Source organism: Chiroxiphia lanceolata, chromosome 3 (assembly GCF_009829145.1).
Source record: "Chiroxiphia lanceolata isolate bChiLan1 chromosome 3, bChiLan1.pri, whole genome shotgun sequence".
NCBI lineage: Eukaryota > Metazoa > Chordata > Aves > Passeriformes > Pipridae > Chiroxiphia > Chiroxiphia lanceolata.
Genome location: NC_045639.1, coordinates 72,521,312 through 72,541,251, shown reverse-complemented (window position 1 = coordinate 72,541,251; position 19,940 = coordinate 72,521,312). Strand labels below are relative to the sequence as shown.

The 19,940-nt window shown below is 45.0% G+C and overlaps 1 protein-coding gene and 1 long non-coding RNA gene across 2 annotated transcripts in view; one reads left to right on the top strand and one right to left on the bottom strand.

The window, feature by feature from the left end:
* Nucleotides 1-9,456: 9,456 nt before the first annotated feature.
* Nucleotides 9,457-19,940, top strand: part of LIN28B (lin-28 homolog B) — a 92,010-nt gene continuing 81,526 nt past the window's right edge. Inside the window, exon 1 of the mRNA XM_032683622.1 lies at nucleotides 9,457-13,360. Within this exon, the coding sequence (XP_032539513.1) occupies nucleotides 13,327-13,360 (34 nt within the window). The 5' untranslated portion in view covers nucleotides 9,457-13,326. The remainder of the gene's footprint in view (nucleotides 13,361-19,940) is intronic.
* LOC116784735 lies at nucleotides 11,558-14,855 on the bottom strand. The gene is made up of 3 exons (XR_004356222.1): nucleotides 14,209-14,855; nucleotides 13,710-13,715; nucleotides 11,558-13,546 (listed from the first exon to the last, which is right to left on the bottom strand). It is a non-coding gene; the product is annotated as an uncharacterized LOC116784735 (long non-coding RNA).

Genomic DNA, 19,940 nt, shown 5'->3' with positions numbered 1-19,940 from the left:
AAGAGGAGACATGAAAAATTTCATAACAAAGCGCTAGCTTGCCAAAGATACAAGCAACTGGAAGGCTGTCTTATAGTGGGAAACTTTTAAACAATTTTAGTTATAAAAACCACACCCACCTATAACAAACAGCAGTTCATAGAATTATTGCAGAGAAATCTATACACAGTCTCTAAGAAGTGCCTACTCAGACCCTGATGAAGCTAGCATAAAGCAGGAGTAATGAAGGGTCTGGCAACTGGCAAATGATCCCATCAGGAAAGAAAACATAGCATAATCAAAGCAGAACACAAAGAGGATAAATGCGGAAGGACAGGAAAACGGAAGGAACAGAAGACTCTCTGCGGGACAAAATGAGTAAACGTACTCTCTGCTCTGAGTAGCAGTGCAGGTGGAATAGGAGAAACTGCTCTCAATCTAACACATCTGGCTTTAAACTGATGTTCAAAACCTGGGAATATGCTGCAGATGTTACCTGGAGCCTGAGAAATTCTCCCCCCGAGATCGATGTCTCAGCTCCTTCTTTTCAAATGTTCGATGAATATTTTCCACAGTTGGAGTCATCATTACAGAATGGAAAATAGTACTATTTATTGATTGTTTTATTTTTTTTTTACTAAAGTGAAAAATCTTTAGTAGACCTCACTAGAAAAATACTATAGACAATTATTTTATGACATATTATCATGAGCTATTCCAGAAATTATTTTTATAGTGGCACAACACAAATAGACTAAATGTTTTGTTTTGCTTTGAGAGAAACATATAGCATGAAAAATTAAAAGTGCTTTTTCAAGAACTAATTTTTTTTGCAAAACATCTTCAGTGGTTTTAATTTTTCACTGGGGATGGCAGGTCACTTTAACAGGTCACCTTAAGAAAAAAATCCCATAACTCATTAAACTTCTTAAAACTCTATAATCTGCATAGGAAAAAAAAAAATATTTCCCCAAGTTCTCAGGGGAAACCCTATAAACAGACCAGTGGAAAAAAGCTGAGAAAATTAAAGTAATAGAAAAAAATGTGCAGTGTTTTCACAGCCTGTATGCAGTTTAGTTATTTATTGAAAGAGTTCAATTCTGCTTATGTTCTGTATATAACTCATTTCATATAAACTTTTTACAAAATTAGGTTATATTATGTGCTGAGGGCACAAAAACAAAGCAGGTGGGGAAGTTTCTTTTTCTGCAAAAATAAATACCTCAGCAGAAATAGCAGGGACCAGGAAGGAACTCTTCTTCATCTATTAGAAATAAATAAAAATTAAGTGAGAAATCAAGTTCTGAACATGGTTTGGGTTTGTTTGTTTGTTTTCCAGAAAAATCTCATGCAGTCTCAAACTATTAGCAAAATACACCTTGAGCTTTGTTAAGGTAATATAATTACATATTGGAGTAAATTTATATATAAACACAGAGTGTGCACTACATTTTAGGTAACAGAGTTAAGCATTAGGAGCTCCAGATAAATGTGGGTACTTAAATCTCATCTGTGAAACATGAATGAAGTAGCTTTCTAGGACTATGCCTAAAGAAGTCTAAGTGGAACAGTGTCATTTAGTCATTGGAAGGCTTCTCTCATGAGCTTGGAAATATGTCTCTGTCCAACACAAAGCCTTTCTGAGCTAAGTAAGGCACAGTATTTGAAAGCATGAGAGGCTCCATAGCTGCTTTAATCACAGGCTAACATCACACAGCAAAATTCTGTGTAAAGCTTTTTTTGTGAAAAAGAAATTAGAAAGCTATGTACACTAGGTATTTTAGCATTGACTTGGCCCTGAGACTCAAAAAGTGCTGATAAATTCTTTAAAGTCTTTCTGTACCCTCAAAAATTAAATCCACAAAGAAAAGCCCAAGAATGGCAAGTTCAAGGCAAGCACAGTAACGCCTAATGATAGAAAACTGCATGTGAACTGGGCACAACAGAGTGTAGGAAATGAGCACTTCAAAAGCCATCCTTACCACATGATGCATTTTTATCTTGTTCTCTTCAGAAAATGCAATTCTGTTTGTTATCCATCTCTCTACTCGCAAATAACTTTTGAACCCTTTTTACAATTTCAGCCAGATTCAACATAAAGGACCCAAATATACTACATCATGAGAATCAGAAGTCAGGAAAATAAGGCTGCTAATCAGTGTCCCCACCAGATGGAAGAACATGTGACTTCACTGGTTACCTACTGCTTGACTTACCAGTTGGCTAATCCTCAGCACATGGTCCTGGGTGAGGAACCACACCGCTAGAAACCACCTCCATTTTTGCTACTGCATGTAGGAAGCGGTGACTACTGAAGCCTATGTAGAGTGGATAGGGAAAAATGATGTGGAACACTGACCCATAAGTAGCCAACCTTTGTTAACCCTGCTATTTTTAGAACCATTACCTATATACACTTGGGTGAACCGTGTTCATGACAGTATGTAAACCACCATTGGGGTATTCTGTGGGTAACTCAGAATAAGCTGGAAAAATGAAACTTTGGGATTAATAAGGTCTCATATGCCGCAAAAGGAAATCAATCATGGTGCAAGACAACTGGGAACCACCAAGCTCTGGATGAGACAGTTTCACAGCTAGAATCCTACCTGATTTGTGGACGTGGACTGCACTTTGTGAGACCCACCACAAGCAGGTCATGGAAGATGTACAAGATCCTCCACACCATGGACTGACGCCCCACCTCCAGCGGCAGATTTGGAGTGAGCAGCGACACACCTGCAGCTATAGCTGGGGAGTGCAGTCCTCGGGGCGGCGGAGCCGGGTGCAATCACAGGTGCCAAATGGCCTCCGCGATCCGCAGCCACGGAGCTGCCTGAGGGAGAAGGTGGTTGGCTGGATGTGTTGAGCGGGGCCCCCGGGGCTGGCTCCCAGAGGAACAAGCCCTCGACCCCCGCGGGTGTCGGTCCCGGTGGGGCAGTCGGGCGGGTCCCGGGGGCGCGGCCGCCCCGCCCCGCCCCGCCCGCCGGCTCCCGCTGCCCTGGAGCGCCCCCGCGCGCAGCCGCCGGTGCCGCCCGCCCGCCCGCGGGGAGGGCGGCGGGGCAGGTGCGCGGCGGCTGCGGCGGCGTGAGCCAGCGCCGGGGCCGTGTCTGCCCGCCGCCGCCCCTCCTCGCTGGCTGCTGCTGCCGCCGCCGCCTTCCCGCCGGGAGCACCGTTTGCCTCTGCCGCCTCAGCTCGCTTTCTCCTCCTCCGTTCAGTCCTCCCAGTGGCTCGGGAAGGCAAAGCCCCCCGCCGGGGGCGCCCGTCGGTGGGTGCGTGTCCCCACAGCCCCCGCGCTCGCCTCCCCATCGCGGCAGCCGCCGGCGCAGCCCCGCTCAGCCCGGCCACCATGGCGTGCGGGAGGTAAGCGAGCTCCCTTCACCTCCCCCTTCGCGGGTCTCGCCCTCCTATCCCCGCCGCACCTGCCAAGGCGCCGGCAGGCGCCCGCGGGGAGGGGGCGGCCGGCAGGTTTCTCCGGTGCCGGAGGAAAAGTTGGGCTGGGCGGAGGCGGAGCGGCGCCGCATTGTTGTGTGTGCGGGCGCGGGTGTTCCCTGCGGGCGGCGGCGGGGCGGGTGTACTTCCGGGTTCGCACCTTTCTCCCTTCGCCGCCGCGCCCCCTCCTCCGCCGGCCGCGCTGCCCCCGAGCCCGCCCGGCCCGCCCCCGGCCGTCAGCGCCCGAGCTGCCGGGACTGGGGAAGGGGGTGTCGGGCCGCGCCGCGCCTCAGACGCGAACGACGACGGCAACCGCGGTAGAGGAATGGTGAAGGGACGAAGCCGCCCCCCACGCCCAGCGGGGCGCGGGGCGTAGCGCCCCGCCGAGAGCCGGCGGCGGCTGGGGCCGAGGGACCCGCCGCGGGGACGCTACGGCAGCCCGACGCCAGGGGGCGGCCCGCGCCCCGCCGACAGCCACCGCCGGATGGCGGTGACCGCCCGGCGAGCCGCCGCGGCCGGGCGGGGCGGGCGAGGAGCGGCGCGGGGCGCCCGCGGCCCGGCGGAAGGGAAGGCCGGGCGAGGAGAGCGGACGGACGGTGGGACAGGAGCCGCCGGGCGGCGCGTCCGCCCCGAGGCGGCCGGGGAGCGGAGGATGGGGCGGCGACGGCGCGCCCCGGAGGGCGCGGGGTTCGGCCGCCCGGCGGTAACACTGGTGGGGCGGGCGGGGGCCGCTTGTCACGCGCAGCGCCGTGTGCGCGATGCGGGGTGTTTAACGCGAGTGGCGGCGATGCCGCCATCTTGGATGGCTCCCGCCGCGCCGCGGGGAGCGCGGGGTCGCGGCCGGGCGCTGCCCGCCCCCGCCGGGGCTGCGAGGACAGCGCCGGGGACCTGCGTGGGAGCGCGGCCCCGCCGGGCCGAGGGCAGGCGGGCTCTCCGGGAGACTGTGACACGGAGCCCCGCGGCTGGTTCTGAGGTGCCGGGCACGGTGCGGGACGCAGCGCGGGGGAGAACAAATAAAGTGCCGACGTGCCTCCAACACGCTTCGTTCCTCCGTGTCCGGTTGCGCGCCCGGGGGGAGCGGCGGCAGGGTCCGTTTGGGCCCTCGCCGCCCCGGTTGGGGCACGGCAGCGGCATCCTCCGGCTCCGCGCTCCAAGGGGAGCGACCATATCCGACCGCCGGCAGCTCCATGCGGCTGTGGTATTACTGAGCAAACCATAGAGCGGGTCAGATAACCACCTAGCAAATGACTAAATTAATCTAAAAATAAGCAAACAGCAGTAATGCACGCAAATGTTTTGCCCAAGCTGGCACAAAAATATCAATCTGGCGTATCTAAATAAATTTGAAAACTGTGTGTTAATTTTCAGTATTCTTTAGCTTTAACACGAGGGAATCATCCATTATAATCTGATAGACATATTACCTAAAGAGAATTGATTCATTTACTTGTTTCTCTCTTAGAAATTGTTAGCTTGTTAGTGATGATGAGTAAATGATGTATGACGGTCTTGCAGTGGTGGGACAAACCAGTAGTGCACGCTACACCAATTTGTTTACAGACTTGACACTTTTTCCTTATGTAACTGGTATTGGTGTTCTTTTTAAATAGGCCATACACAAGGCTGGGGTTTTTTCCCCCATCTAATAACCTGTTTTAGAATTTCACATTTTGCATGGAAACACTATTAATAATCGCAAGTACAGAGGAGTGTCCTGTCATGAGTATTTCATCAGATACTAAGAAAATAATTACAGCTAAATTTGGTCATAGTTCATTTAAATATAGTTGTGTATAGTTTTAGTGGTGTCTGGATATAACGTACTGAAATGCAATAGTGCATGTTTACTGTTAGGTTGATACTTGTATGCTTTGCTTTACAAAACTACAGATTATTTATTTTTTAAAACACACTAAAAAAAATAATGCTTCAGAGGAGATAATAACTGAAAAAATTGTTTGGAAAATTATTTATAAGATATGCAGCTAAGCTATGGTTGTTTAGAGGATTATGATTTCTTTTTTCTCCTTGGTACAGAGTAGTAAGAATCAATATTGAATTAAATCATGACCTTAATTATTAATATGCCAGGAAGTCAAGTTTCCTATGCTGTAGTCAAATGAATCATGTATGTAATGGCAGAAATAGCGATTATGGATGATGTTTGTCCCATGCAGTAGTTACAAAAAAAATGCAGCTGTACTAGAAACTCTGCCTGTATGTTTGTGACAAAAATAACTATCTTCTACTCTGATTATTTTAAAATATATTCTGTAAAGGGCATGTGCTGCTGTCTCAGTTTTATCAAAACTTTATTTTTTTAATCTCAAAATGCTTTAGCTGTTGTGTGCTGAGAATTTCTTGAGAGGGAAAATGGTGATAAGTAAATGAAGAAGGAAACCCCAAATGCTCTCCCTCATAGGCCTGAACAGCTGCAGTCTAGGCCACTCGCAGGATGCAGTTGTAGGTCACACACAGCGTTTCACGTTGCATCCCCAGGCGCAGAAGCGAATTTTGAAGCCCAAGCCATTAAACCATATGTTCCTCTTTCCCTGTTTTGTAACTCCGTGGCAGCGTTTTGTTTGACTTGCAGCCGAATCCCGCGGTGTGCAGCGCAATCCTGGGGCGGACGGGCGAGGCAGCACGCGTCGCTCCGAGCAGGGGCTGGGGCGAGAGGCAGTTTCCAAAGGAACCATTTTCCCCTCGGCGGGGAGCCGAGCACCCCGCGTCGCCGGGCGAATCTCGGCGGGGTCGTCGTGCGGCCCGAGGGGTCCCGGCCGTGCAGCGCCGTGACCTGCGGGGCGCCCGGGGCCGGCGGGCGCGGCCCCTTCTCCGGCGGCGCGGCGCTGTCCGCGGTGCTGAACCTCGCGGCCATGTTATTCCCGGCGGAGTCCCGACTGCCGTCCCGTCCCGTCCTGTGTCCGCCTGGGCGGCTCCGGGTGCTTCGGCGCAGGGAGGTCACGGCAGGGTACTGCTCTCACCCGCAGCCTTTATGTAATACACTGTATCGCTCTGGTATCGAATGCTGGCAGCAAAATCAATGACAAATATTACAGTGCTTTCTCCTTCAGAACACGAGCCCTTTCACCAACACAGATTTTTTTTGCAGCCAACTTGGGAAGTGTAACGTTACCTATATGAAATGGAAGTGCAGCTGAAACCAGCAACTAGACAGGAACTTGGCATTTGCTATTTTTAACCACAGGTTCAGTTTACGAAAGGACATTCTGAAAGCGAACCAAAACAGCATGTCATCAGTGAGAATGAAATAATACAGGGAAAGTTCAGGAAAAAAGTGGATATCCCTTAGCAGCAATGCAAACACAGGCATGAGGTTTTCTCCTTTCTTCCTCTCTTTAAGAGTAAACAGTTAAATTTAGAAAGGTGTGCAATCTAGTAGATTATTTTTTCTAAATTCACATTAATGTGCTTCAGCCTCTCTAGTATATGATAAAAATAAAAAGGCTTTTTTTCATTGCAGAGACAAAATGTTCATTTTCTGTAATTGCACACTGGGTGTTTTGAATGCACAATAAAAAGCAAATATGCTCCTCTGCTGTGATGAGTAGAGGCTAAAAAAAAAAAAGGCAAACCCAACATGATGTGTTTTGTATGGGAGGATAACAATTTTAAAAATATACATTCTGCTTCTAAAAATAGAATGAATTGATATGCAGGGTCTTCAAATTAAAGGTCAGAGGTGACAAACCGGGACAAAGGTCACGCAGCTCATTTTCAAGCAATCAGTTTCTAGTTTTTTCATGCTTGAACAAAAGCTTAATTATATAGAAAAGTGAGGACTGTAATATTTAACTAGTCAATTTTAAAAGAGAAAGAGAGGTAGTTTTACAAAAATCCCTATTTTCTTGAATGTAGCTTTATTATGGAATTATTTGTGCTACTGTTACTTATACAAAAATGGGTCTGTCTTAAATTTAAACATTTAAGTACATTTCTTAGGTTAACATCTAAAAATCTGCAATCTGTATTTAGTGTCAGTACTTGAGAAATAAGAGGAGTGTGTAACCGTTTTCTGCTTTGTCAGTGATTTTAGCAAAAAAAAATAAATCTATCCTGATCATCCATACTGTTAATAAAGTTAAACTGCAGGTCCATTCATTTTGGCTTTGTGCACATACTTATAATTTCTAGCAAACCCCTTTACTTCCCCCAAGTCCTGTTTCCAGACTGCAGCATTATATGTGTCAGTGTGCAGTAATTATACAGACCTAAAACCTGACTGTTGAGTTCGTATATGTATGTGATTATCATTTTATTATATGCAATGTCTAAGAATCAGGGGTTTTTAACAATTTGAAGAGATTCATTCAATGTTAATAATATCACATTTAGACTAAACGAAGCTTTCATAAATATGCTAAAGGTATGTAATAAAAATTCTATAGGTAACGTTTGATACATATTTAGACCACATGTAATGCAACACCCAAGGCTACCTCCCAGAAATTCAACTGTTAAAATTTGTAAACTCACTAATAATTTTGTATCACATATTAAGTTTCTGCTTTGCTTTCAGATTCTGTATCTCCTGTACCTACTTCAGCTACTGATGTTACATTGATTTTAAAGGTTTTCATCTTTTATTTTAGAGACTGTGAAATTTTAGTTATGTATCACTGATGTTGCTGTTTACTTTTTTTTTCCTGATTTAAATTAATGACCTATCTGAAAAAATGACCATTGCGTTACTTTATTTGTTTGGTTGTTTTAAACAGTGACTATCAGAAGGCATGATATTCAGGACTGATGTGCCCCATACTATCCATACTTCTAAGAAAGTGAATATTGGTGTTTAAAATATAGACACTTATCTGCTGTTTAACTTCTATAATGTTTGATTTGATTGTTTTAATAGACAATATCCATATCAGTATTTGATAAGCATGTTATAAACTACAAATGATAAAAAACCTCCATCTTCAGTAGTGCTCCAAGTAATAATTCAGTGACAAAAAACCCCCAACCAAAACGAAGAAAGAAGATTCTGTGTTTTGTAGGTAAATAGCCCATGCAAATAAAACAAAAATTCTGTGCAAAGGAAAAGATATGTGAAAGGTGTGTAAATTCCGTCAAAACAAGTATTAATGTAAAACATCTCAGAAAAGAGGTGTGAACAAACCAGTTCAGTTGTTATAAAAGCAAATAAAAATTATATAATAATATATTTTTAAAAATAAAACTTGTAGTGCCATCACTTTTGAGAGGATTATGTAACATCTCTATATTGAATGTGAACAATATGCATTTGATTTAGTGTAACCAGGATAATTGGAAAAAAATACACATTTTTCTTTGAAGATTTTAAGTATTTAATTCAACTTGTCATAATGTCTGTTTCTTAATTTGGCCTTTGACATGTATCTTTTCAACACTTCATTTGGCATTGTTTTGTTTGCAAATAGTTATCAAGGGGGGAAATAAAATCTTATTCTCTATATCTAGTTTCTCACAGGAATAAGCAATTACAAAATAAATCAGTGATCAAGTTCTGAAAAATATTTTGATCTATCTATGATTTGAGAATTGTGGCTTTTAAAGTTTTCTTCATCACAAGGTACTGATACTAATTTATATAAAAATACAAAGAAAAATCCATCTGAAAACATAAAATCGCAAGGTAGTTTTTTGTTTCCTTTGCTGTATAGCAATTCAGTGTGTGGCAATTTCAACAAGCACCTGCTAACAGTAAACTGAGAACAAATTATTTTTAATATGAAGGAAGTAGAAAAACAGTAGTCAAGGATAACGTTTAATTTTTAAATTGTGTATTTAAAAAATTCATTTTTGAATCACAAAATATTGTTTGAGACATTTGCTTTTCATTGTTTTTAACTAAATAGTTATGATAGTTTAATATATGTATATTCAAATGCAGACTATAAGAAATTGCCAATTTTACTAAATCAAATACACTAAATATGAGAATTATACATAAGTAATTTCCATCCTTAAAACAAAAGTATTCTTCTTCAGCATTTTCCTTTATTATGTATTATTAAAGTTTTAAAGTAAATAGATCCTAAATAGTTTTTAATGCTAAAGCAATTGTCAATATAATAATAGCATTTAATTTTGAGGAGAAGCTCTGACCCTATAGTTGTCAGGCTTTCATTGGCTCACATTCACACATGGTGGAGTTTATAACTCCTTTTTAATGCCCAAAAGAATCAGATTCGTAACAGTGCTGGAAGCACATTTTACCTTTCTTCATTCCTGTTCTCAGTCAAATGATGTTCTTACACATAGTCAGAAGGTGCATAACTGGATGTTTGGTCTACAAAAATGTGTACTTCATTTCTTAAAAGCTAAGATATGCATAGACTATATAGGGAAAAAAAATCACACCTGGGCTATTGCCTAGCTGTTTTATTTACTTGAAGCTGTAATTATCTTCCTTCAATCCAGTGACAAAAGTGGGTAAACTTAGCAAAGAAAGACTAAATTTTAATTTGCTAGTTGTTCAATTAATGTTCTTAAGTCAGCATCATTTAAATATTTTGTCATCTTGTAGACACTTGCTTTCATCTTCACTTGCTAGAAAAATACAGGAATGTATTTTCCATACAGAAGTATGGAAGAACAGCAAAGTAAATTATGGCCAGACTAAGAAGAAAATTGTGAGAGCTTTCAACTTTCTCCCCCCTGTAATTATATAAGGACATTGATACTTGAGTATACATTTTCAGGAAATCTTAATTTTTCTTATTTGTGCATTTCAAACTAACTATATTTTACTGAATTAAATGAAAAGGGGGAAAAAGAGTCTATACAATAAAACCATCTCAGGAAGACATCCATTATTTAGAACTGCACACTGAGGAATCCATGTAAAACAAGCTAATTCAGAGTGTAAGACTACACTCAGTTGTGGTGTTTGAAATCAAAATACTGTGTGCATAGTGCTTCTACTAGCAGTCAAGAACTGTAAATCAGAGTAAGATTAATTTTATCTGACTAGTATGTGTGTGTATGTATTTTAAAAGCTGATGTTTTATGCTCCATGCTTGGGGTCTGTACAAAGAGTTTTTAAATTTTGTGTATACGCTTTGCAGCATTCATCCATTTAAGTCTTCACTCCTGATGATTTAACTAAAAGAGATCCTTTTAACATTGGAATGTTTTCCCCTATTCCTTTACATCACTATCTTACTTGTTTGATATAAAATATAGTATTGGTGGTTTTGTTTTCTAGTTTTCCTGTGCTCTGATCATACTTCCATTATCCAGCATTCCTTAAAAAAATACTGCTGGCTTTACTCTGTGGAAGAAATCACTCCCCTGGCTACCCCTGACTGTGAAAGAAACAGGTTTAACATCTGAATTTTTTTTTCAACTTACTTTTAGAGAAAAGCATATAACTTACTTAAATGGAGTAACTATATATGCCTGCTTTACTTTCTTCCAAGCAAATTGTATTTCTAAATCCTTTGGCAGCAAACTTACTTAAGCTAATGAATTCAAAACTATCCATAGCTAAGAGAATTCTTTTTTTATATATATAAACTTGCTGTTATTTTTTACTGACCAATAAGTTGTCAAAAAATACACTACATAAGTTGTTCAGTAAGCTGAATTACAGAGTGTGCTACCTGTAAGGGAAGGTGATTACCTTTGCTGGGTGTTTGTCAGTGTGCCTTTAACCCATACTGCACTTTTCATTGCATTTCCTATCCAACAATATTTCCGTATGGTGTTCTGTTGCATTATTTTTGTGCCTACTGTTATAGTATCCTTCCACATGGTATGAATGCCTAGTTAAACTAAGGGTTGTTTTCAAAGGAAGGGACTTTTTCTCTAAAAACACATTGCTATCTAGTACAAAATTCCTAAGCAGCGTTTATTCACTTATTTGCAAAGTTACAAAGTTCATGTAAATGCTGAGATAGTTTCAGAACTAAAATGCCAAAATATTCTTGTGGTTTGTACAGCATAAGGAGGCACAGGAGAGAGTTCACCATGAGCCATTTCAGAGCCCAAACCTGATTCCATTTAAATGGAATTTACCTCTTTCAGTAGGATGCAGCACAACACATGCCAAAATAGTTTCTCGTTTAAATTATCTGTTTAAATGAGTTTACAGAATTGAAATGCCCAGGCTTTTCTACACTAATATCCTTTAAGTCAAGTTTTGGGCATCGTATCAGGAAGCTTTTAGTAATAACTATAAAAAAATTACATCTTTTTTCTGCTTAATAATCTGTTATATGTTTTTGACCCTCTAAAACATGTGATGCTTACAAATGTGTTACGAAATGGCAGTACTGGAAACAAAAATTACTTGAACTTGTGGTGTTTTCCGCTACAGTTTTTAAGAACTGTACTTCCCTGCTTTTAGTTCCTGTACCACTCCCCAAATACTTATTTTCAATCCCTTCATAAACTGAAGCAGGCTACATGCCAAAGCCAAGAACGGATCCTTTACTCTATGCTTGCATATTTCATTATGTTGCATAAATAATGCAAGTAAATCTGAAAGACACAAAAGCCACATAGCCACAGGTTGGCAGAACAAAGAAACAGATACAAGAGATTGGGCTTCAGTGCTTGAAGGTGTAAAAGCAGAGCTAGGTTTAATACATGGCAAAAGTCCGCACAATTCCACTGGAAAAATAAGTTACTACAAAAGAAGAGGAACTGAATCAGCTTGCCAGTGTTGTTGCACTGAAAAGAAAGATTCTGCTACCCTGTCTTCTGATTTCTGTTGTTGGAAAGGATTGAGGATAACTGACTGTAGGGGAAAAGAAGTTAGAGAGAAATTTGGTTTTCATTGGACTTTGGTCATTCTTGTTCTTACTTTGCTCACTCCTAGTAAGATATCTAATTTTTTTTTTTTAATAAGAGAGCAAGATAACTGTCCAGATGTGCTTTTAAATTGGAAAGAAGACAAAACTCAGATTTCTCAGAAAGAGTAGAGATCTGGGCTTATATCTAAACAAAATATCATATATCAAAACCCCACCGTTTTGGGTGGGGTTTAGTTAAGATAGATTATTCAAAAAGACAGTAGAGGGTGACAAGAGGACAGGCTTGTGGCAGGTGAGTTTGTGCATGCTCTTATCCATCTTTCATTTGGTAAAAAACCAGCAGCGTAAGTAACAAACTTACTGCAAAACCAAGGTATTTTTCTTCATGCTTTCTGCCATCTGCAGTGCTTTTTTCTGCATTATATTTTTATTAGCATTCTATGAAATTAGCCAGGCCTTTCTCAACTAGACCAAAGGTACACCTTCCATGAAGTTTCAGTCGAGTCGCACATCTGTATTTGTATGATGGACTGGTTTTGTTCAGATTGAGACCTAGAATTTAATACCATTACTATGCAGTTTTATCACTGACATAACTGAAAGCATTTTTCTTTTGGTATTTATAAATTGGCATTGAGTTACAATTTAGACCATGAAAGAATCCTGTACAATTATTTTATTGGGGCTTTTTCCCTTAATCATACACAAGGTATGACTTGATTGCTTAATACGTACAATTTAAGCATAGTAAAGACAAGTCACTAGTTCTTAGGTTACCTATTGCAATTAATTATTGATAAAGGAAACAAACACTTTCAAATATTCTGCAAATCTGTGTCTTTTCCCTCTGTTGTTATCAACTGCATACTTTTCATAAGAGACCAATGAAAGGGTATTTACTGGTGCTAGGGAAAAACAAAAAGAAGTGGCTGACTTTTTATCTTACGCCTTGGTTATCTCATTGTGATTCTGATGAGCTAGGTAAGTCTCAAAGAGTAAGTTTATAGGTCACTTCATAGAGTCACTGCCCTGGCATTCTTGGCCTCCTAATGAGCTGTTAAACTGGAGAAGTAGTAATTAAATATGGTACTCTGGTACAATGTACACGGTACTGACTCCAGCTCTCTGATTTTAGGTTCCTCAGAAGACGATGAGGTCATTCAAGAAGGTCTCCTCATGCTCAGGTCAGTCTTCTCTGTAGCATCTTACATGGCTGACTGTGTATCCTCCCTGGGGGGGGCGTTAGCCCTGTCAGTTGCAGCACTTCTGTCCCGCTAACTTTGATGAACATAAGTATTGGGTGGGAGGGGAAAGACTCGTTAACTTCGTGCACAGGCTCCAGAGTTGTTCTTTGATGCAGTTTGAGTGTTCTGCAAGACAAATAAACAATTACGTAAGGAAAGTTTATTTACAGTAACCCCACCTCAGATACCTGTCGCAAGCTGTGGGAGCCCACGGGTTTTTATGAGCGCTGCACGACCACCACCGCAACAGACGCACCAGTGGGCGCACACATCTCAGTCGCTAACATACCTACTTCTCGAGTTACTATCGTGCCGCTGTCACGTTACCGCCACGCACCCCCCCTCCCATCGCGACGCCTCAGTAGTGCCGCCCATCTGCCCTTTCAGTCCCACTGCCTTTCCAGGCCCCAGCCCGTCCACCCCTCAGCCCTGGCACCCTCCGTGGCCGCCCGGGCCGCCGCATGCTCGAGCGGGGGCTCCCCGCGGAGGGCGCTGCGCGCCCAAGGGATACGCGCGTCCCCGGCTCCCGCACGGCGCCGGGAGACAGACAGCCTGGGGCGGGCGATGGCGGGGGCCGGGTGTTGCCCGTGTGCTGCGGCGGGAAGAGCTGCCCCTGTCACCGCCGGGCTGGCGCAGGCGAGAACGTCTGAGCAGTTGCCCGTCGGGGAGGATGCGGTCCCCAGTGGGGTACGCACACAAAGCGCCGGTGCGGCTGTCACAGGTGAGGAGAGGGGCTGGAGCGACAGCGCCCGAGCCACAAACCCGCCCGCTTATGGCCCTGCGCCTACCTCGCGGGAGGCGAAGCGGGGAGAGCGGGCCGTGCGGCCGGTGCCTCCGCCAGGGCCGGTCCTCCCTGGGGGGCGTTAGCCCTGTCAGACGGTCTACCGCGACGACTGGCCAGAGCCTCCTTAAATCCGTCGGGGAAGCGGCCACTATCAGTTGCAAATCCGCAGCTGAGAGACGGTAATGTACGTGAGACCACATCCTGTATCCGAGCGCTCCGAGTGAGTCCCTACCGCGTCCTCCTGCCCGCGGATCATGCGCGGGATCACAGCAATTCCCAATATTTTGTAAGTCTCCCCAGCAAACCGCCAGCATTGCCAGCAGAGATCCACGGACGGCAGGGCGGACCTGCGAGACACTCACAGCCGCCGCGTTTCGTTTCAACAAAAAATGCTCGTAAAACTCGTGTTTGAAACCTCGCTCCAGCCGTCAGTTCCAGCAGCGCCGCCTGCAAACGGCGGCGCGATCCCTCGGCGAGGGCCGCCCGGTTCCCGTAAAGGAGCTGAGGGGGGCTCCGGGCAGCCGTGCGCGCCCACCTTAGGTGTGACGGGAGAAGAGCGCCGGGACAGCCAAAAAACTGTGCTCCAGCGGCGGGCGGGGGCGATGGGAGAGAAGCCCCTGCTGCGCTCTGAAACGGCATTTCCCGAAAAGAGCTGAGTGGTGCGAAGGGCGCCACTATAAAACCGGTAACTTCACATCCCGCAGTCGCACGTCGAGCAAATCCCGTCACTGATAGACCTGAGCCGTGGGCAACGCGCAGTTGAATCGGCGCTGTACTTTGTTTAAAAACAACAACAAAAAAAAAAACAACCAAAAAAACCCCCACAAAAAACAACAACAAAAAAAACCCAAAACGCACACGTGTTTTTCTAATAATAATCCGCGGCATTAATACGGAGGGTAATAAACCCGGCCAGGGCAAAGCGGGAAGTTGGCAGTGTCTATAGCACGTCCGACCCTGCTCTCCCAAAGGCGCGGGAAGGCACACCACCACGTCCCCGGCGGGAAAGAGCCGCATTTTCTGCAAGTGTGAAACAAAAGCCCAGGGACAAAGCCCGGCGCTATGGGGGGTTTAAGGGGAGAAACCGCCGCCTCTGGGGAGCTGACGGAGCGCGGCCGCTGGACACCCGAGCCCCCGCGCCCGGTGGGCGCCCGACTTTCACCCTCCAGGGCGCCCCGGCGGGCGAGGAGCGGAGGAAGCGGCTTCCTCTCCCTGCCCTCCCCCCGAGCGGCACAACCGCTGCCGGCAGGGAAGCCCGCCGGGCCCCTGGCAACCCCCGCCCTCGCCCGGGCGCTGCACGTCGGCGGAAAGGGAAGGCGGCTTTGGCGCCCACACTGTAGGTGAGAGGGTTTTGGCGGGAACAGCTCAGCACCGCAACGGAGTCCTGGCCGTAGGGAGCGGCGGGAAAGGCCCCCCTCGGCCCCCGCGCCAGGAAGAGCCGGTTTCGATAGAAACCGTGTAAGAAACACGACGGGCATCTCATTCCGTCCAACATCGGCGGGGCGGCGCCGAGCAGCCAAGCCCGGGCAGTGGAGGAGAGGGGGCAGGGGCGCCCCGGCGCCGTCCCTGCCCCTCCTGCGTGCCCGTCGGCGAGGAGCGCTGGCTGCGCTTTGAAATGGGAAGTGGTGGCAGCATCCCGAGTTCTGCTTTCAAGTGTAAAACGCGTTTCGTTTCAAATGCACGCAGCTCCATCATTTGTTTGGATTTTGTGGGTTTTTTTTCTTTTTCCTATTTTTTTGGGGTTTTTTTGGGGGGGTTTTGTGTTTCTTGTTTGTTTGTTAGGTTTTTTTTGAGGTAAAGGTCTTTTTTTCTTGGGGGGGGGGGAGTGGCGGTTAGGGTTAGAAAGACAATTATTCCAGCTTCCTATAATTGTTTTTACCAAAATTAGCATCCATTTAGCGAAATTTAAGGATAGAAATATTTTTTAATAGATAAACTGTTACCATTAGACTAATTTTTCCACGAACTGGCTTGTTCTGTAGGGTTTTTTCCCTATTTCCTCCTCTTCTTTGGGATTGAATTTTGGAAGGGTGTTCGTGGGTTGGGTTTTTTTTTTTAAGTTTTCCCTTTTTTTTCCCCCCTATCTTTCCCGGAGAGTTCTCAGCTGGCAACAGCTCTCTACCTTCCACAAAACTTGAAAGGCTGATGTCCCTTGCAGGAAATGAATGAGTCGATAACATCTGACACCAGTGACCAGTCCAGTGACCCCAACCTTAATTCCACTAATACTGGAGGCCTGAAAATCTCAGTAAAGACCCATTGCAGATCCCACCCTCCTCCATTTTACAAAATCTGCACTTATTTTGCAACGTAAGAAATAATTTGCAACCAATATATTTACAGTCTTTTATTTATGTCGTTTTGTAGTCTTTATTCATCGAAGAACACATTATACTGATTTTTTTCACTGAAATTTGCTAATAAGACATTTTGTCCATTTAATGAACTCCATCCACTCGTTTGTGTCTGTTTAACCAATATTCTAGCCTCTAAGGATTTTTTATACCAAATGTCGTTAAAATAAATCAATCTTTAAAAATAAATACCTTTAAAATGGCATTAAAGAGGATATTTTCTGTCTTTTCGAAGGGAAGGGTAGAGAGATCTCGTATTTTATAAACGTGTCCTTGTGCCACAAGATATGTACTCTGGGGCATTTCAAATAAGTGGTGTAAACATTGTTTTCTTCCGGTAACTTTAATTTCATGTTTATAGCTGGGGTTTCACGTGGCTTAAAATCTCGTACATTTATATATTAGATACCGTCCCGGTCATAAGATCCAAGCATATAAAATTACTGATTTAATATTTTAACATAATCGCTATTTTAAGGGGGGAAGGGAGGTTATGAGCCAAAAGCAGCGGTATGTTGCACGAATGCGTAAGGCAGGTCAGTGTAGGAAGTCGACCTCACTGTTGAAATAACCTATAGGAAATTTACGGTTGACGACTGCAAAGGAATTTCGGGATTTAAAGCTTCTGCTCCACTTGCCAGGCTGCTTGTATTTGTACACTCTTGCCCACCCTCAGTTCTTTCTTGCAAACGATCACCCGGAGCCTGCAACTTGGTGTTTCACACAGAAATGAGGCGCTAGGGGGGGAATTGACGCTTTCCTGAAAGGCAACAAAAGGAGTAAACAGGCCCACGGGGGCAAAGGCGTTCCCCTTAATTGGGCAGACTGATCGACGCCACTTCCCAAACAACAGCAAGTGCTTTGCAAATGCATAAGTCCCTTGCATTCAGGTTCTGAACGGATCGGTTTGTTGCTTTGGCTTTTGTTTGTGTGTCCTTGGGATAAGACAGAATGCCGGGCGGGACGGAGTGGGCTAATAAGAAAGTCATTGAGCCCAGGTTTTAAATAGGTATGGGCAATGTTAAGATATATATAATACTGGATGTAAAGCGAGGTTATATGTGAGGACGTGGTGATGAGGACAGAATACTGTCATCTGTACCTTTACATTAACGGAGATGAACAGATGGAAAATAAAACGAATTCTCACCTAATTAGTCTGTTTGTTTATTCTGACGTCTGTAAAAATATTTTAAGAGCATTTGGGGGTGAGTACAGCAACGGAAAGGCTAGAGGGCAGGGCGATAGCTGTGTACCTGTGAGCGCGGAAGGGGAGTGCCTTTGCAAAGGGGCTGTGACCAAACCCTTCATACATCACACATTTCTTTTCCGAATTGGATCCCCTCTCCCGCTGGCAGTGAAGACTTAAAACAGCAGTCCCCGGTCAGCGTTATTCCTCCCCTCTTTGTCTTCTTTCTCCAAGGGTTTTGTTTGTTTGTTTGTTTTTTCCGCCCTCCTCTTCTCCAGTAAATCCTTTTCTCTGACAGTCCTCTCCCAACTGCTGATTGAGGTTCAGTCCAATTCTCGGCTTGAAAACTAGTCTCTTATTTAGGAAGTCATTAATCACATCCCCTCCCCCGGAAAGAGATGGCGGAGAAACCTGTGAAGTACAATTCCTCGCCCCATCCCCCCTTCAGAAATGTTTTGAAACGCTAAACCTCCGCACATTCTGGGCCATATTAAAGGTGATATCGCGTTTCCGGCGCGCTTTTAATTTGAATGCGAAATTAGTAACGATCCGGTTATACATCTGCCCACGTTTTGCGTAGAGGGTGACACAGATGCCTCCCGGCGTCCCCCGTCCGTGTCTGTACACACGTGTGTCCCTCATCCGTGAGCATCTCGCCTTCGTGTGCGTACGCGGACCCCGCCCGCAGTGGGCACAGATACCCCCATAATCTCCTCTGCACGGCCGCCCCTACATGTAGCTGCTGTTCCGTGGGCTGTATCTAGAAACACACGGATCTTCCTATGGATTTGTGCATGAACGGGGGGGGGCAGAAACCCCAGAATAATACGTCATCTCTATTTCCCGTAAAGAAGCGTGCAGATTAGCTGTCCGAAAAGGAAGGAGAAAAAAAAAAAAAGCGCCGTGTTGAAAACTTCTTGTTCATTCATAAATTATTTTGGTGTGTCAAGCTAGTTGAAATGGCGATTGGCTGTTCCTGCCTCCTGCCAACCCCTTAAGGATCCGATGTGAAATTAGTAGCAAGAAAGCATGTAATTGACCGAGTCACGTGTGCGCAGGGGGCCAGAAACGGAGCGAGAGAGACGGGGAAAAATCAAAGAGGGAAAGCACATTAGACCATGCGAGCTAAATTTGCGATCGTTCAAAATCAGGATGTTAGATTAATGCAGAAGACCACTTCGATCCACAGGGAAAGTTTTCATCTCACGAGTTTGGAGCAGAGGGCCCGTGGGGCAACATGGCCGAAGGTTAATTTTCTTTTTCTATTGTTTTACTATGAATTTTGCTCGCTCGCTCTCTCCCCCTCTCCCCCCTCTCCTCCCCCACCCGCTTTTAACCCAACTATGCATTACCCTTTTTTAGCAGCTCGCGCAAGGGGGCTTTCTCCAAACCCATTGTTACCCAGCTCAAAACTGTTCCGTACCGCCCACACCGATTCACAACTTGAAAAGCTTTCAGGGGGCTATTGTTTGAATTGTTCCTGTTTGATTAAGCACAGTTGCAGTGGTGGGATGAGAAAACGGCTGTACACCTGTCCCAAATTTAATCGAAAGTTTATTCCAAGGAGGGATGGATACACGTTGGAAAATAGTGGTTTCGGCGCTGCATGTGCAATAACGAATTGTGCAATCTACCCAATTTTGCTTATTCTCTCTCCTCCACCCCTCCTCGGCCGGCCTCCCCCCTCGCCCCCCCGGTCCTGCGCCTTTCGAGGAGAGACTAATTGGGCTGAGAATTTCTGTTGAGAAATGGGATCGGTCTTAAACCAGCAATATTCAAGTAAAGTATCGCGTTCCGCGCTGTAATGTGGCTGAAAGATGGAGTTAAATGGAAAAATACACGTATGTACAGAAACGTGGGCTGCCTTGGGCACAGAGAGAGGGAGAGCCTCCGTGCGCAGTGTTTCCTCTCTGTAACCTCCGGTGATTTTATTTTTTTACGTATTTTGGGGAGAAGGTGTTTTATTTTAGGATTTAGGAAAATATATGCACTTTTCGTCGGCGGCTTTTTGATTTTGCTTTGTTTTCCTGTTTTGTTTTTCCCTGTTCCGTTTGTAGTAACTCCTTTATACAGCGGCAAAAGGATGTTACCAGAATTTAACTCTTTGCTTTGCATCTTGTCCCATTCTTCCTTCTTTCCCCCCCCTTTCCCCCCACCCCTTACACACCCCCCCCTCCGCCTTTCCCTCTTCCT